Genomic DNA, 18,759 nt, shown 5'->3' on the forward strand with positions numbered 1-18,759 from the left:
AGTTCTTTTCCAGGAGGCTATGGAAGAAAGCTTTTGGGAGATGAAAATGGGAGATGCACTGTTCGTACTGCTTCTTTAAGGAGAGGTGATTCCCCCCCAGAAGATGGCGAGGGGGTTATTTTCTCATTCTTTGGAGAAATATTTAAATCCTAGAATAATGAAGGTTCACTTTACTTCGACTTTCTTACTATTTCATAACCATGTCCCTTTGACCCGGTTTTTATGCACGTACTACTACAATAATTCATCGGCTTCTACTAACACATTACTTTATTCTCTCACTATAAAATCAAATCACTTTGAAATAAAGGAAGAGTGAAATAGAAAAACTGAAAATAATTGTTTAATTCTGGGCTAGCCCCTTCCTTCAAGTTACACGTTCTGTTTATTTTACAGGAAAATTGTAAAAGGAATAAGTATATTTAGGTTATCTTTCTTTAATTTCATGTGTATAAGCATGGAACAAAATGAAAATTAAACTATCCTTTTGAAACTAATGAGAATGAGATATTATTTTAATGAGTATATACTGACAATGGGTTTGTACACTGGCATAGAGAATGGACTTTTGGGCAGGTTCTATGTATTTTAGGGTTGTAATTGTCATCATATCATCATCATCGTAAGACCGGAGTACCCAGGTTCTGGGAAGGCCTAGCAAGCAGAGAGTGAGTGGACATTGTGCCACAGCTTTTTCTCTTATGCACCTGAATTCTTCCTGGAGGCAGGGGCAGTTACTAGTAGCAGAAAAACCTTAGTAGAGTTTAGGCAGTCTTTGAAGGGATGCACACAAAATTTGAGGGGCTAGGAATCTGCCATAAAGGAATAGGTGGAGAACTGGACCCTGCTGGTTTTCTCCTCAGGCATGTTGCCAAATTCTGAGAGGAACTTCAGGAAACTAATAAGCAAGCAAAAGCATATACTTCTGCAAAGCAGAATGGATTTTTTCAGCGGTTTCTTGGTTTTAAGATAATGGAGGGATTTAAGTTCTGATCTTAGTCAGGGACCTGTGAATGCCTCAGACTTTCAGATACATAGTTCTGAGAACTGAATTTACTATTAAGAAGTAATTCTCCTTCATGTTAATAATGGGTTTTTTCCTTAATGTCTACTTTCTTTCACATTAGTATAGCTAACTCTTTTAGTTATCATTAGCAAGGTATTATCTCTTGCCATCCTTTGATATTTAAACTTCCTGTGTCCTTGTATTTCAGAGATGTCTTTTCTGAACAACCCAAGGTTGGGCTTTGTTATTTCATTCAGGATTTTAATCAGAGATTTTTGCCATCTATACTTAATATAATTACTCAGCTTTAAAAATCTGTCACCTTACTGAATATTCTCCATGTCTTATTTATTTTTCATATTCTTTCCATTTTTTTTTCTTTTCGATTTTAAAATCATTTTACATAATTAGCTAGTATGTATCTCATTATGGTTTCTTTGTTTAGTTATCCTAGAGATTACAACATGCATTTTTGACTTATCAATACCTACCATACTCTTTTTTTTTTTTTTTTAAAGATTTTATTTATTTGGCAGAGAGAGATCACAAGTAGGCAGAGAGGCAGGCAGAGAGGGGTTAGCAGGCTCCCCACTAGCAGAGAGCCTGATGCGGGGCTCCATCCCAGGACTCTGAGATCATGACCTGAGCCAAAGGCAGAGGCTTAACCCACTGAGCCACCCAGGCGCCCCTACCTAACATACTCATTTCCTCACCATAAAATACAAGGATGCTAAGCATTTTAACTATAACTGTCCCACTGCCATTGGCCTATAACTGTCCCCCTGCCACTGGCATCATTTAAAAAATATATTTTAATTAAAATTCAATTTAATTAACATATACTGTAATATTAGTTTCAGAGGTAGAATTTAGTGACTCACCAGTTGCAAATAACAGTGCTCATTGCTTCAATGCCCTCCTTAATGCCCATCACCAGTTACCCCGTCCTCACACCCACCTCCCCTCCAGCAACCCTGTTTGTTTCCTATAAAGAGTTTGTTATGGTTTACCTCCCTCTTTGTTTTCATCTTATTTTTCCTTCCTTCTGTTCATCTGTTTTATTTTCTTAAATTCCACATATGAGTGAAATCATGTGCCATGTGTCTTTGACTGACTTATTTTGCTTAGCATAAGCCCTCTAGTTCCATCCACCCATCCACATCTTTGCAAATGACAAGATTTCGTTCTTTTTGATAGATAAAGAAGATGTAGTATAACTTTATCCCATTCATCTGTTGATGGATATCGGGCTCTTTCCATATTTTGGCTATTTTTGATAGTGCTGCTATAAACATTGGGGTGCATATGCCCCTTCACATCACTATTTTTGTATCCTTAGGACAGATACCTAGGAGTGCAACTACTGAGTCATAAGGTAGCTCTACTTTCAATTTTTTGAGGAACCTCTCAACTGTTTTCCACAGTGGCTGCACCAGTTTGCATTCCTACTAACAGTGTAAGACGGTTTTTTCTCTGCATCCTCGCCAACATCTGTGTTTCCTGAGTTGTTCATTTTAGCCATTCTGACCAGTGTGGTTTGATTTGTATTTCCCTGAAGCCAAGTGATGTTGAATATTTTTTCATGTTTCTGTTGCCCATTTGGATGTCTTCTTTGGAGAAATGTCTGTTCATGTCTTCTGCCCATTTCTCAACTAGATTTTTTGTTTTTTTGGGTGTTGAGTTTGATAAGTTCTTTATAGATTTTGAATACTAGCCTTTTATCGATAAGACTTTTACAAATATCTTCTCCCATTTTGTAGGTTGCCTTTTAGTTTTGTAGACTGTTTCCGTTGGTGTGCAAAAAGCCTTTTATCTTGATGAAGTCCCAATAGTTCACCTTTGGAGACGTGCCTAGCAAGAAGTTGCTGTGACTGAGGTCAAAGAGGTTGCTGCCTGTATTCTCTACTAGGATTTTGATGGGTTCCTGTCTCACATTTAAGTCTTTCATCCATTTTGAGTTTATTTTTTGTGTATGGTGTAAGAAAGTAGGCCAGTTTCATTCTTCTGCAGTGGCTGTCCAATTTTCTCAACACCATTTGTTGAAGAGACTATCTTTTTTCCACTGAATGTTCTTTCCCGCTTTGTCAAAGATTAGTTGGCCTTAGAGTTGAAGGTCCATTTCTGGGTTCTCTATTCTGTTCCATTGATCTGTGTGTCTCTTTTTGTGCCCGTACCACACTGTCTTGATGATTACAGCATTGCAATACAGCTTGAAGTCTGGAATTGTGATGCCTCCCAGTTTGGGGTTTTGCTTTTGTTCTTGTTTTTCAACATTACTTTGGTTTTTGTGGGTCTCTTCTGGTCCTATACAAATTTTAGGATTGTTTATTCCAGCTCTGTGAAAAATGCTGGTGGTATTTTGATAGGGATTGCACTGAATGTGTAGATTGCTTTGAGATGCATAGACATTTTAACAATATCTGTTCTTCCAATCCATGAGCATGGAATCTTTTTCCATTTCTTCATGTCTTCTGCAATTTCTTTCGTTAGTGTTCTACAGTAAATTTTAAAGTACAGATCCTTTACCTCTTTGGTTAGATTTATTCCTACGGATCTTATGGTTTTTAGTTCAGTTGTATATGGGATCCATTCCTTGATTTCTCTTTCTTCTGCTTCATTGTTAGTGTGTAGAAATGCAACGGATTTCTCTGTATTGACTCATATACTGCGACTTTGCTGAATTTCTTTATCAGTTCTAGCAATTTTTTGGTAAAGTCATGTTTTAAAATATTTTCTTTAGAGGCACCTGGGTGGCTCAGTTGGTTAAGTGTCCCAACTGTTGACTTTGGCTCAGGTCGTGAACTCAGGGTTGTGAGATACAGCCACATGTTGGGCTCTATGCTGGGTGTGGAGCCTGCTTAAGATTCTCTTGCTTCCTCTGTCCCCACCCTGCTCCCACTCACCCCCTCCCAAAAATAAATAAATAAAAATAAAATTAAAAAATGCTTTCTTTAAACCTCTTAGAACTTTTAAAAAAATTTCCAACAGAAAATGTTCATTTAATTTATTCATTATCTATCCCTTTGTTGCTGTATATTCCTTCTTGCATCTTCAGTCTTCCAACAGGGAACATTCTTACTTTTGCCTGAAGAATAGTACCCTAGTATTTTCTTTAGTGTAGGTCTTCTGGAGATAAATTTCCTCCATTTTTGACTGTCTATAAAAATACGTTTCTTTTATTCTTTAGTGGTATCTTTACTGGGTATAGACTGCCATCAAGATTGATAGCCACTGTCTTTCAGCAATTTAAAGATACTGTTCTACTGTGTTGGCTTCTTTTGTTTTTTGTAGTCTAATTTTTACTCCTTTCAAATCAATCTGTTTTTTATTCTCTGGCTGCTTTTAATATTTCTTAATTATGTTTGATTTTTAGCAGTTAACTTTGGATTTATTTTTATTTACTTTGTTTCAGTTCTTTGGGCTTCTTACACCTTTGCCTTATTTCTTTTCATCATTTTTGGAAAGTTGTAGCTATTACTTTTGGCTTACTCTCTCATCTCCTGGGGTTCCAATTATAGAAATCTTATTCCTTCTCATTGTATTCCAGTGTCGCTTAGTCCCTCTTCTATATCTTCCTTTTTTCTGTATCTTGCTTTGTTTTTTCTTCATTCTGGATAAAATTTTCTTTTGGCCTGTCTTCCAGTGCACTAATTCACTTTTCAACTGTGTCTAATCTACTTTAAACATCCATTAGGTTTTTAATTTTGATTTTCTTTTTCTTTTAAATTTTTTTTTAATTTTTTTAAAGATTTTTATTTATTTATTTGACAGAGAGAAATCACAAGTAGTCGGAGAGGCAGGCAGAGAGAGAGAGGGAAGCAGGCTCCCTGCTGAGCAGAGAGCCCAATGCGGGACTCAATCCCAGGACCCTGAGATCATGACCTGAGCCGAAGGCAGCGGCTTAGCCCACTGAGCCACCCAGGCGCCCCTTAATTTTGATTTTCTAATAGTTCATTTTTAGAACATCCATTCTGTTTATTGTTTTTTTGTCTCTACTAAATTTTTCAGTCCTTTCTTTTCTGTACTTGGCCATGGTACATTTTATTATTTCTGTTAGTATAATCTCATAACCTTGTGGACCTAGATGTTTTTTGTTATGTGCTGAACCTTACATTCATTGTTTTTAGAAATAATTTGAGCCCTAGAATGATGTTAACTTCCTCTAAAGAGAATATTCTCAATGCAGTTTTAGGGATTGAGATGATCGAACACTGAGCTTTAGTTATCTTTACTCTAAGGTAAATTGAGGGTCTCAGTACAGATTAAGAGAGTTCGTCAGGTTCATCCCTCCTCTGGCAGACCCTACTTTCCATTCCTATGCCTGTAGGCTCAGGAAGCTAATGAAAGGTCCACTCACTTTCCCTGGTGCCCTCTTTAGAATTAGCAAACACCAAACAGTAAGGGAAAAGCAGCTCCAAAAGTCAGGTTCACCTTACATGGCTTTTTAAGGAAACTGTCCTGGTAACTTTTCCTTTTATCCTATGAACCCAAGCAGACTTAAAAAAAAAAAAAAAAAAAATCCAGTTTTTGTAGTTGGTTCCAGGAGTCAGGCAGGTCCTAATTACATAGGTTGCTATAACCTAGGTGTAGCCCAAGAAAAATAAATGCAACGGGAAGATTTTCTTCTTTCAAAGGCAAGAATTCTAGTACTTACAGTCATTACTTTCTAGTGACAGCTGAAGTTTTAGAAGTCTGTTTCTGCTTACCTGCTATTGCTTCAATACTTGGAATTGCAATAGTGCTGTAAGTACTGATTCTTTTACACGACCATGTATAAAACAATGAGTCTTCTGTATTTTCCAGTCCCGAAACCGAATCAATAAAAAAAGAGCCCCACTTTTTAGATAATGCATTTAGAGGCTTTGCCTTTTGACCCTGAAACAAGAGAACAATGAAAACTATGATTAATTTTCAAAGTTGTAAGCTTTTCCCCCATTCAGGAAATCAAATTAGGAAAACTCTAGGAATTTGTGTAGTTTACATTTAACCAAACCAGATACTATATAAAAATGAAAACAAAGCTTAGTTTAGTTGTTTCTTGCTCTGGGAATACTTACGTGGCTCAGTTGGTTAAGCATCTGACCCCTGATTTCTGCTCAGGTTATGATGTCGGGATGGTGAGATCCAGCTCTGCATTGGGCTCTGTGCTGACCATATAGCATGCTTAAGATTCTCTCCTCCCTCTGCCACCACTTCCCCCCCGCCCCCCCCCCCCCCCCCGCCCAAAGTGCTCTCCCTAAAAAAAGAAAAAAAAAGAAGTATCATCCCCTTGTTTTGTTTGGGAACCCTTTCTCATCCTTTGGGATCTGGCCTGGATGCACCTAAGACATTTTCCTTAATTTCTCACACTCAGGTTAAATTAGGTCTTCTCCATTTTCCTACCCTGAGTTTATCCCTAATATACTCCTGCTCAGGCTATCTTCAAATTATCATACTATTAATTTTCACTTTTGACAATGAACTACAGAAGATTAGGAACTTTCTTATATAAATTAGCGTAACTTTAAGGCTTAATGTCTAGGTCAGAGCAGGGATATAAAAATTGTAGACTAAATTAAAGATTCATTAAAAAATATTTCTCAGTGTTTTATGGGTTTGTAATAAAATTAAGAATTGTAAAAACTCCCATCATATCTATATAATCTGGATTATAAAATCTGTCATCTTTTTCTTTTCTTGTTTAAGGTTTATTTATTTGTCTCAGAGAGAGAGACAGAGAACACAAGCAGGGGAGTGGCAGGCAGAGGGTCCTGGGATCAAGTTCTGCATCTGGTTCCCAAGAAGCCTGCTTCTCCCTCTACCTGTAACTCCCCCTTCTTGTGCTCTCTCTCTCTCTGACAAATAAATAAAATCTTTTTTTAAAAAAAAGATTTTATTTATTTATTTATTTGACAGAGAGAGAGAGAGATCACAAGTAGGCAGAGAGGCAGGCAGAGAGAGAGAGAGTAGGAAGCAGGCTCCCCGCTGAGCAGAGAGCCCAATGCGGGGCTCGATCCCAGGACCCTGAGATCATGACCTGAGCCGAAGGCAGAGGCTTTAACCCACTGAGCCACCCAGGCACTCCATAAATAAATAAAATCTTAAAAAAAAGAAAAAAAAAAAGGAATGGTGTGTGACTCAACCACAAATCTCTGATATTCTCAGCAGAGACCTGCATAAATTAAAACCTCAGTATATGTATATGCTGAACAAGAAGAGAATGATGTTAGACTGACATTTTAATAATATATTGAGATATCTCTGCTAATCTAATAAGCTCTTATGTTTTACACTTGTGATAAAAATTTTGAGTATTTATTCTGAAAAATGTATATATATATAAGTACACACATACACAGAGCTATCAAATCTTATTTCTCAATTACACTGTAGAGTAGATTTAATTAAGGATGAATTTATATAGGAGAGAGCATTATACATATGGCAACTAAGTTATATTGGATCTCTCTTTCTCTCCATACTTATATGAATTAGAAATGATCCATTTAGTCTTGAAAAAGAAAAAAAAAGTGTGTTTATGAATACTCACATTAAGGTCACTGACCACTATGGAAAAGTAAGAAGTTTTCAAGAAGGACAAAAAGTCTGAATGTTTAAAAAAAAAAAAGAAAAGAAAAGAAAAGAAAGTCTGAATGTAACCAGTTTCCTCTACCTAACTTGTAACTTATTTTTATTGACAAGACTAAATACAGAAGAGCCCCACGGGGAACTGGCAGAGCAAACAAAAAAAATGTCTCATAGAGAGTAATCTGAAAGAATGTTAACTCCAGACTCATTATACCTGCTGGATACCTTTTGTCCATTTATTCACTTTGTTCAGCTGATGTTGAACTATTTTAGACATCCAAAAAATGGCAATTTCATAAGGTTCTATCTAAACGGATGTTTTAAGAAGATCCTTTTCCCTTTTACACACTGGTTAACAGTATTCCAGGTATCTTGAACAAAAGTATTTAATATTGATACAGTCTCATTTTTTTCTACTTATTGTTGCCCATTTGGATTCTAACTTGAGAAATTCTTCCCTACTCTAAGGTCACAAAAATATTTTCATAATTTTCTTCCATTAATTTTACAGATATATTTCTTATTTTCAGGCCTATAATCCATTTAAAATTTATATAGGGGGGAAAAGGGACTCCTTTTTCTTCATATACTGGGACTACTTACTCAGTGCTATTTACTGAGCTGTCTTTTCCTGCTGACTGACAATCCTCTACCACGCATCACATTTACATGGTAACTTGGAATGTGATACAGGGTCCTATGTCTGGGTTCATTTTCCTCTGTTCACTGACCTTTTTATGTATTTTGCTGTTAGTACTATATTGAAAAACTATTGTAGCTTCCTAACATGGTTAGTATTGAATAGGGTAAGATTCCTCCCCTTTATTATCCTTTTTTACAAAATTATCTTAGCTATTTGTGGGCCTTCAGTTTTCTGCTTAATGCATAATCAGTTTGTGAAGGTCCATCCAAAATCCTCCTGGGATTTCTTTATAACATTATACTGACCTTATAAATAAATCTGAGGAAAATAGGTATCAGTATAATCTTAAAATATGGTATATCTTTCTATTTTTTTATTTGTATTTAGAATCTTTTTTTTAAAATTGAGGTTTAATTGACATACTAACAAGATGCAGAGCATAATAATTTGGTATTTCTGTATATTGCATTAATTTTACAGATATATTTCTTATTTTCAGGCCTATAATCCATTTATAGGATGGGGTGCCTGGATCATAGTAAGTCTAGTTAACATCTGCCATCATCGAAAAATTAGATTTTTTTATGATTAGAACTGTAAAAACCTAATCACCTAACAATTTTCATATGTGAAATACAGTATTATTCACCACAGTTACCATGCTGTATAATAAGTCCCTTAGATTTAATTTATTTTATAACTGGAGATTTGTACTTTTGATTTCTTTCACCTGTTCAGAAACCCTAATAGAACCTTAATAGAGACTTAAAAACTTCTCTATCAAGGTCTTATGAGATGTATTTTCAGACAGTAATATAATGATTCATTTTCTTTGCTTTTGTAAATGGTTTATTTCTTGTTACATTTTGTAAGTCCTTACTGGTGGCACAGAGAAAAGCTACTGATTCCTTTTTTTTTTTTTTTTTTTTTTAAGAGAAAAAGAATGCAAGGGGCAGAGGGAGAGGGAGAGAGAGCGAATGTTAAGCAGCTCCACAGCCAGTGAGGGGTCTGACATGGGGCTTGATCTCACAACCCTGAGATCATGACCTTAGCCAAAATCAAGAGTCAGACGCTTTACTGACTGAGCCACCCAGGTGCCCCAAGCTATTGATTTCTGAATGCTGATTTGGATCTAGCATTTTCACAACTCTCTTCTTAGTTATAATGGTTTGCTGACTGTTTCCCTAAGGTGGTCCATGCTAACGACTATACAACTCTGAAATAATCACAATTTGGTATCTTCTAACTCTAATTCCGTATTTCTTTTTCTTGTCATGTTGGCCACCTCTGTTACACAATATAATTAATAATAGATATCCTCTGTCTAGCTCAGAACCTTGAAGACCACTTGTCTCCATTAAGTATGGCTTTTTTCTCCATTAAAATTTTCCATTATAGATTATATTCTCACTGAGTTTTGTTGGATAGCTTTTCTCTAATCAAAGGCTGGCCCCTTCTTGTTTGCTGAGAATTTTCATCATTAAAATGAATTATTTTGGCACATAAATTTCATAGTATGTTACTCTAAAAAGCTGAAGAATACATTTTTATTTGTTTTAAGTTCGAATGAAGAAACAGATGAGAACAGTAATGAAGGAAGCTGAAGAGGAGAGCTCCTTTTGGAGGCTAATCTTATGACATTTAAGATTGTCCAAGTAATTACAAGATTAATGAAGTGACTTTTGATTTATTTCTCCAAAGATAAATGAAAACAAATTATTCTTCCTTGTCTCTTTAACTAGCTTTACTTTGATTATTAAAATGGGCCATTTTTGCTTATCTGTCATGCTCCAGTATAGTATAATGGATAATCAACAGATGCAGTAAGATTTTAGAAAAAAATTCTTATGTAAGCCTTTTGAGTGCCATTTGAGGTGTTCTCTGTCCTTATCTTGAGCTTCCTGTCACAAATGAAGGGAAGTAAAAGTGATCTTCACATTCCAGATGGTTTTATGAAGGGTGAAATTTTTGTAAATATCTGAGAAATTGAATTCAAGCCTAAGTGAAACAAAATGCTAACCTCTACAGAATGTAGTAAATGTTTTTGTTCAGTGAGTGCATCAATCCTGAAATGATCTGATTTGGTTTTAGATTATCCTGTTAAAAGTTCATTTAAGCTGCATAAAGTTAACTAGAAATAAGGAATTAAATCCCTTTGCATTCTGGTTTTGTGCTAACTAAAACACTGAATGTGATGTATATTACATGTATGACATTTGGTTAGAAAAATGAAACTACATTTTTCTTAATAATCACAAAATCAACAGGAGAGCCCTCACACGATACTTTCTGTTTAGCTCTCTTTATGGACTGTCTCCTTCCTCCTGTAACAACTGAGGATGGTTTTGTATTCTTGTCTCCTCCACAGGGAAGCAGGAAAGAATCTGAATTCTCATGACATGCTGTACTTACACAAAGGCTTTGATGTGCTGACGGAGAAAGTGTTCTGTGTATAGGAATACAGGTGAACTTAAATATGAAAGCAGTCCGGCTTCTAGAAGTTATAGTCCTAGGTTTGTGTTACAAGATAATTAAAAAAAAAACAAAACAAAACACCCAATTGTTTTAAATTTTAAATCGGCTTTTAAATATAAGCAGAAAGATGTAGGATTAGAGGATTCTCCTTAAAGAAGAGAGAACTAAGTTGTCCTGAAACATTTGCTAAGGAGGAACCCATCACACAAACACTGCCTTAACACAAACTGCAGAAACATGCTATCATTCAGTCTGACCAGGTCAACTCTGGAATCAAGTAGTACGAGCATACTCTGCTTTTTCAACATGATGCTTTGGGCCACAGCTGGGAATCCTGCAGCAAAACACCTGCCTCAGACCCCAATCCATCTTCCACAATTCCATTTAACCTGGAGTCTCAACAATGTGAGATGGCAAGAGAGTTTAGGGCTACAGCTGGAGCCCTCTGAGGGCTTTACTGTATAACCGTGTCACTCGGCCGAACCGTCCTCTTGCTTGCTTCCTTGCCCACGTTCAGGGGAACAGGGCGGGTTGGGGAGGTAGAGTTTGATAGTTTTGCGTCAGGAAATAAAATTCTCAAGCTTTTGACTCATCATTTTCTGTCTACAAGCCAGTCATGAACTCTGTTCATGTGTCTATCACTGATCAGCAAGAGCAAGGGGTCATGGGAAAAGGACGGGGCTATGTCTGTGGTAAATGTCGGAGGACACCTTCCCATGGAGTCTTCATTTTCTTAATACAGTGCCTGTATTCTCAAAGCATTCTGAAGAAACCACATCTCCTGATTTCTCTTTAGTGAAAACCTTCTCCCAAGTCACGCAGGATGCAAGGCCTACCCCCTGTAAGACTGCTTTAAAGCTCTTCTTAAACAGTCCAAAGAACTTCCAGTGTCATGTTGAAGACTAAATGCTACTCAGCGGAAACCTCAGAAAAACCTGAACCCTTTCTTCTAACGTTTTGTTGGGTCTATTTATGCTTATTATTTTTTAAGTGAACAGATTAGGTTTACAGATAACTAGAGCACATAGTGCAGAAAGTTCTCATACAGCTGTTCCCCATTTGCCTCCCCTTCCTGCCCACTGTCTCTCCTATTATTAACATTTTGCAGTAATTGGTGCGGTACATTTGTTATCACTGGTCAACCAGTATTAATACATTATTATTAATGTAGTTTACATTAGGGTTAACACTGCATGTGGTATAGTTCTATGGGTTCTGACAAACATACAATGTCATGTTTCCACCATTACAGTATCATGAAAATCCATAAAAACCCCTTGTGCTCCATTTACTCACCTCCCTCCCTCCTGAGCCCCTGGCACCACTGGTCTTTTTACTTTCTGTAGTTTTGCCTTTTCTAGAATGTCGTATAGCTGGAATCATACAATATATAGGCTTTTTAAACTGGCTTCTTTCACTTAGTAGTATGCTTGTTAGTTTCCTCTCTGTCCCTGCGTGGTTTAATAGCTCATTTCTTTTTATAGTTATTTTTTGTTTCTTGACTTGAGTTTTTCCTTCTTAGAGTTGTTCCACTGGGATGAATTTAGAAATGCATATTATTTTCTGATCTTTCTTCTTTTCTGCTGCTTTTTGCTTTTATATACTTTTTCCCCTTTTTCAGATTTATGACATATTTTACTTTTCTTTACATCAAGTCTTCGCCTAAGGTTTCTTCTTGGCAGCTGAGGAACCAAGTCTAAAGGAGCTACCAATGTATTAACTTATACTCATGAAGAAAGAGCAGAAGAGCTTTCATGGCCAAGCAAAAGAGACATAGGGTGTGACTATATGAGTCAGGATCTGGTTGCCTCGACATTAGCCAAAAAACACCCATGGAGTCATAGTACTGGGTGAAAGCAAGAGGGCTGGGAAGACAGATGGGTCTTGGCATTATTTAAAAATTATCAACAAGATTAACAACAGGACTGAGATAGCAAGTTCACCAAGTGCCAAGAGATTTCATCACTCTTGGCACAAATAAGCACTTTTTAAGATATGTCAAACATAAAGGGTTTTCTTTCCAGGAAAGAGCTAGTAAGGAAACCCTTACCTCATATTTTCCTTTCTTCTCTAGAGGCTCTGATTCTTCAGGCTTCGCATCTCTGTCCCCTCTGAGCTCTTCCAGAATGAGGACTGTCTCCCAGTTACTATAATGACGGGCTGGGAAAATGTCCGAGTGCATGCTGTCACCAAAGTAAACCACCTGTAAGTCAGACAGCAAATTCTGTTTGAGGCATGAGGAATGTGAAAGTGGTGGTGTTCACTTCATGAAGCAGAAAAAAGTCCTGTAAAAAAGTCCTTAGGACAAAAGTTACATAAACATCTTAAAACTTCCGTGAATACCATCACAAATATTCAACCTGCCCCATTTGGTTTGTGGGGCACCAGGTTTGCTGTAAGAAGTGACACAACGCATTTGCAGGTAGAAGAAAGGCAGGGGCTGAGTTTATTCAATTTTCTAAGGAAGTCAGAGTCTGTATGTTTATCATGAAGCCCGCCCTTAGAAGTGAAGAACTGGTGGAGTAGCGATGACTTGTTACAATGGATTACATTTGTAGGAGTGCACATCACACCAGCTTTTCCAAGAGTTTCTGGGACCTACCCAGACTGGCTGAAACAGAATCTCTGCCGGGCTGGGTAAGTGGGCTCTGGGAGGCTCTCCAGTTATTCTCAGGCAAAGCCCCGCGGATCTAATCCATACCCCTCAATTTACATTTACATGAGAAAACGGTAAGGAAGTAGGAACTAGAACCTCCAAGTCAGAATGTTCTGTTAAACCCCTCAAGAGTTCCCAGGGTGCTGTGGCAATGTGGGAGCCAGTGGAGCAGGGGTCAGTTACCCGCTGATCTTTCCGGTAAACATTTTTTGGAAGAAAGTGTCATGCTATAAAAAATGCACCCATGTCCAACATCAACAATGTGACCAGCATATCAAAATCAAGTGTGTCTTTAGGCTAGTCTGTGGTGTAATTTCAATTGACATTTGTTTTACATATAAAGTTTGTTCGGTGACCTGTTATCAGAATATTATTCCTCAGGTATCCCACACACTCGTCCAGTGTATCCCCTAGAACTGTGCCTCCTTGCTTGAAATCTTTGCTCTTCTCTGTTCTAGGTAAAGAGTCAGTCTCGATCACAGAGAAAAGGCTTATTTAAGCAGAAGAGGTAAAAGACTGGCAAGATAGGCAGAGGTAGTAGATGATTTCCCCCACAGAAAACTAAGCTGAATGCATTTAGAATTATGGTTTTAATTTATAATAGTTCATGCCTGCGGGAGGGCATCAAGAACCCCACCTCAATCAGAAAATACCTTGGGTTCATTTTTGCCAGTCATTTTCTTCAGAAGTTCATAAAGGTGGACAGCGTTCCCTTGAGAGTACCAGCCAGGTTTATCAAGAGATGGCAGTGCCTCCTGTTCCTCATCATTTTCTGAAAAGAGAGTTTGACAATCAGACCCTTTAATCAAGTGATTTTTGGGCAGACCCCCACCAAGCACGGCTGCAGGATGTGCACAGGAAGGAGCCGTGTGGGGACAGGAGCCAGCATTCAGTGAGCACCCGGGTGATTACAAGTCCTTCATGGCTGTCCTCATCTAGACAGATCTAACATTTTTCATACATAGAGGATTTTTCAAATGATTTTCTTAAAGCCGTTTTAGGTTCGCAGCAAAACTGAAGGGTCCAGAAATTTCCGCTACAGCCCCTCGCTCTGCGCATGCACAGCCTCCCCCATGATTGGTGAGAATGAGGAGTCACTTCATCAGCTGAAGCAAATGTACTGCTCTGTGGGGAGGCTGTGGGTAATGGGGGTATATTTTACTTCATCCTCACAACGAGCCTCTTAACTGAGGATAAGAAGGCTCAGGGAAGTTACTTTGCTCGAGACCTCAAAGCTGGTAAGTGGTTTTTTATTAACCGGACTCCTTAGTTTTACATTAGGACTTCAAAAGGGGGCTAGAAGACAAAAGGGTAAGACAGACCCATAAATCGTCTCTAAATTTGGATTCCTGGACCTGGCTATGGCTCATGGACGCAACTGTGAACAAGATACAACTTTAGAAAAGAGAAATTTGTATTGGCATCCTCCTATTTATGCCCAAATGCAGTGCTGTTTACTCTCCTCCATTAGATTAGGAATAGATCAACAGATTTTTTAAAAAAAAGTGGACTTTAGAATGCATTTTGAACTTCATTTATAAAGTTTATTGTTTTTACAGTATCCCTCAGATTGATTAAACAGCACTGTATTATGAAAAATGCAAACCAGTATTACTTTCGTACAAGTCAATTATGTCACAGCTTTAATTTAAAACATTCTTAAGGACTGGATAGAAAGCATTAATGTAAGAAATCTTCCTATGAAGATATATAGTCAGAAAAATTTTTGTACTTAAGTTCTGTAAGATGTCTGAATGATTCCTCCAAACTTTTAGCTTAATAATTAATGGATGTTTGGGTTATAAGCATGAAGGAGAAAAATGCATACACCAAAGCTCTAACTTGTTCCTATAACATACACATTCCCCCAAAACTGACTGAATAAAATTAGGAAGCAGATAAGGGTTGGGTGGAGAGATGGAAGAGCAATCGATTAGAGCAATTAGTAAATCAAACTTTTAATTTTCTTATTTTATGTATTTATTTATTTAAAAATATATTTATTTATTTATTTGACAGATCACAAGTAGGCAGAGAGGCAGGCAGAGAGAGAGGAGGAAGCAGGCTCCCTGCTGAGCAGAGAGCCCGATTCGGGGCTCAATTCCAGGACTCTGGGATCATGACCTGAGCGGAAGGCAGAGGCTTCAACCCACTGAGCCATCCAGGCGCCCCTTATTTTCTTATTTTAAGAGCATATGACCAAGAAAAGTAAAAACACAAAATGGTAAAATTTTAGCAAAAATTCTCCAAAATATGGGGAAATGATACAGTTAAGGCTATGGCTAAGTCTTTTTTCTTTCTTAAGATTTTAAGAATCTTTTAAGATTTTAAGATTTACTTGTTTGACAGACAGAGATCACAAGTAGGCAGAGAGGCAGGCAGAGAGAAAGGGGGAAACAGGCTCCCTGCTGAGCAGAGAGACCCAGAGATCATGACCTGAGTCGAAGGCAGAGGCTTAACCCACTGAGCCACCCAGGCACCACCCTCCCCTTTTTAAAAAAGATTTTATTTATTTATTTGACAACAGAGATCACAAGTAGGCAGAGAGGCAGGCAGAGAGAGAGCGGGGGCCGGGGGCGAGGGGGCGGCGGTGGGGAGGGCAGAGAGCCCAATGCAGGGCTCCATCCCACACCCTGGGATCATGACCTAAGCTGGAGACAGAGGCTTTAACCTACTGAGCCACCCAGGCACCTCTATGGCTAACAATCTTAAATAAAGGTGAGTTCCATAACTTATCTTAGGTAAGAAAATCTTGCCATAGAGAACAAGAGTTAAGAGTTTTTTGTACTTGTGCCTGACCACTGACCTCAGCCCACAGCTGCTTGGACGTGGCTCACGTGGCAGCTCACACCTGTTCCCCCAACTCCCAATATGCTTGATGTTACTATCTTAATATTTAAGTAGTATGTATTTAATGTGATTTTTTTGGGAATGAGTAATATACTTACAAATATTAAAAGTTCCATTTTTGAACTTTCTCCGCTGTGTACTTACCTGTTCTACAAAAAGGTAACCACTCTTTTATGCAGATAAAGCAAATATATACTCTTTCCCTCTCCCCTTTAAAGACACATTTACTGAGATATAACTGATATTAACAATAAACTGCACACATTGTCAGTATATAGTGTGAAGAGTTTTGGCATATGTGTGTACCTGTTGTGAGCTGAACTGTGCTCCCCTCAAATTCATATGGTAGAGCCCCAACCCTTGGTGTCTCAGAATGTGGCTGTATTTGAAGTCAGGCCCTTTAATAGGCCATTCGGGTGGGCCTAATCCAATATGTCTGGTGTCCTCATAAGAACTGATTATAAGTCACAGATAATCAGGTGATTAGGACACAGAAGAAAGACCATGTGATGACAACAGGGAGAAGATGCATATCTACAAGCCAGGAAGAGAGGAGGAAGAAGAAACCAATCCTGCTGACACCTTGATCTCAGACTTCTAGCCTCCAGAAGTAAGTGAAATATATTTCTGGTGTTTAAGCCCCCAGTCTGTGGTTTATTGTTAGGACAGCAGTCTTGGCAACTAATATTATACCCATGAACCCTCCCATTTAAATGCAAATACTGGCACACTGTTCTGCAATTTGATTTTTTTTAAGCTTCTCTAGATAATACACTGCAATCTACTTAGTTTTTAAAATAGATGCATGTTCAATAATAGTGATCTCTCTCTTTTTTTTAAAGATTTTATTTATTTATTTGACAGAGATCACAATTAGGCAGAGAGGCAGGCAGAGAGAGGAGGAAGCAGGCTCTCTGCTAAGCAGAGAGCCTGATATGGGGCTCGATCCCAGGACCCTGGGACCATGACCTGAGCTGAAGGTGGAGTCTTTAACCCACTGAGCCACCCAGGCACCCCTAATAATGATCTCTTGATAAATAGGTGAGATGTTGCCATTCTTTTGCTGTTACAAGGAAGATGTTACAAACAGAATCCTCATAGCCTGGTGGGAATAGACTGACCTGGAAAAAACTTTTTCTTTTTTTCTTTCAAATCTTTATTCAACTAGATTTTACAGAATACTTTAGGTATGAGGTAACAGAGGTGACCTAGATGGCCCCAGCCCCTGTCTTTAGGATGCTTATATTCTAGTAGCAATGTTGACTTGCTAGAGGTTTACTAAACAATGACTTATAATTAAAAATATATTTACAATTCTTTTGATTCCCTGAATTCTGTCCTATATTACGTGGACCTGACTAGACAGTGCATATTTACTTTTACATATCTCCTCTTCAATTTTGAGTTAGAATTTTTTCCTCCAATTGTGCATTTTTATACACTTTTTCTATTTTTTTGGGGGGAGCATGGGCAATAACACATTTTTACAATATATATTTTCTAAAGTTTATCTTTTTAAGTAAGCTCCAGGCCCAATGTAGGGCTTGAACTCATGGCCCCGAGATCAAGAGTCACGTGCTCGCGACGCCTAGGTGGCTCAGTCGGTTAAGTGGCTGCCTTTGGCTCAGGTCATGATCCCAGGGTCCTGGGATCAAGTCCCACATCAGGCTCCTTGCTCAGCGGGGAACCTGCTTCTTCCTCTGCCTCTGCCCCTGCTCATGTGCACATGCTCTCTCTCTCCCTCTCTGTCAAATAAATAAAAAAATATTTTAAAAAGTCACCTACTGTACCCACTCAGCCAGCCAGGTGTCCCCATTAGACATTTTTAAAGTAAAATGTCTGCTAAAATGCTTGTCTGTGTTGGGAGCCATAAAAAGGAAAATTACAGATTAAGAGAAACAAATATTTTACTAGTGAGTTCAGCAAATTTAAGAGAATATCTACTCATCTATGTTGATTCTGAGGGTTTACTATTTGTTTGATGCTCATAATTCTTTATTTTTTTTAAAAGATTTTATTTATTTATTTGACAGACAGAGATCACAAGTAGGCAGAGTGGCAGGCAGAGAGAGAGAAGGAAGCAGGCTCCCCGCAGAGCAGAGAGCCTGATGTGGGGCTCGATCCCAGGACCCTGGGATCATGACCTGAGCCGAAGGCAGAGGCTTTAACACTGAGCCACCCAGGCGCCCCTGATACTCATAATTCTTTAAAGCAATTAATTCTTTCAAAGTCCTTTCCTTTAGTTTAAATATATATGTATTTTTTAAGATCTAATTATTTGTTAGAGTGAAAGAGTGCTCAGGCACAGAAAAGAGTGCAGAAAAGTGGATGCAAAGGGAGAAGCAGGCTCCCCGCTGAGCAATACTTCCATACCTCATATGCTGGGACTCATTTCTTTTCAGAATAACAATCTTCAGTTAACTGCACTAAGGCATTCTTTCTTGGGGTTACTAGAATCTGTCACTGGTGATCTGACCAGTGGCATCTGCCTCACCAGAAAATCTGTTTAGAATGCAGAAGCTAAGGTTATAACCAGACCTCCTGAATCAGAATCTCCATGCT

The 18,759-nt window shown here is 38.1% G+C and overlaps 1 protein-coding gene across 1 annotated transcript in view; it reads right to left on the minus strand.

Annotated features, from left to right (window-relative positions):
• NT5DC1 (5'-nucleotidase domain containing 1) overlaps nucleotides 1-18,759 on the minus strand; it is a 135,187-nt gene that overhangs the window by 3,958 nt on the left and 112,470 nt on the right. Inside the window, exons 9-11 of the mRNA XM_059176802.1 lie at nucleotides 14,001-14,119; nucleotides 12,742-12,894; nucleotides 5,713-5,881 (exon numbers count right to left, since the gene is read on the minus strand). Coding sequence (XP_059032785.1) covers nucleotides 5,713-5,881; nucleotides 12,742-12,894; nucleotides 14,001-14,119 — 441 coding nt within the window. The remainder of the gene's footprint in view (nucleotides 1-5,712; nucleotides 5,882-12,741; nucleotides 12,895-14,000; nucleotides 14,120-18,759) is intronic.

This window comes from Mustela lutreola, chromosome 6, assembly GCF_030435805.1.
Source record: "Mustela lutreola isolate mMusLut2 chromosome 6, mMusLut2.pri, whole genome shotgun sequence".
Lineage (NCBI taxonomy): Eukaryota > Metazoa > Chordata > Mammalia > Carnivora > Mustelidae > Mustela > Mustela lutreola.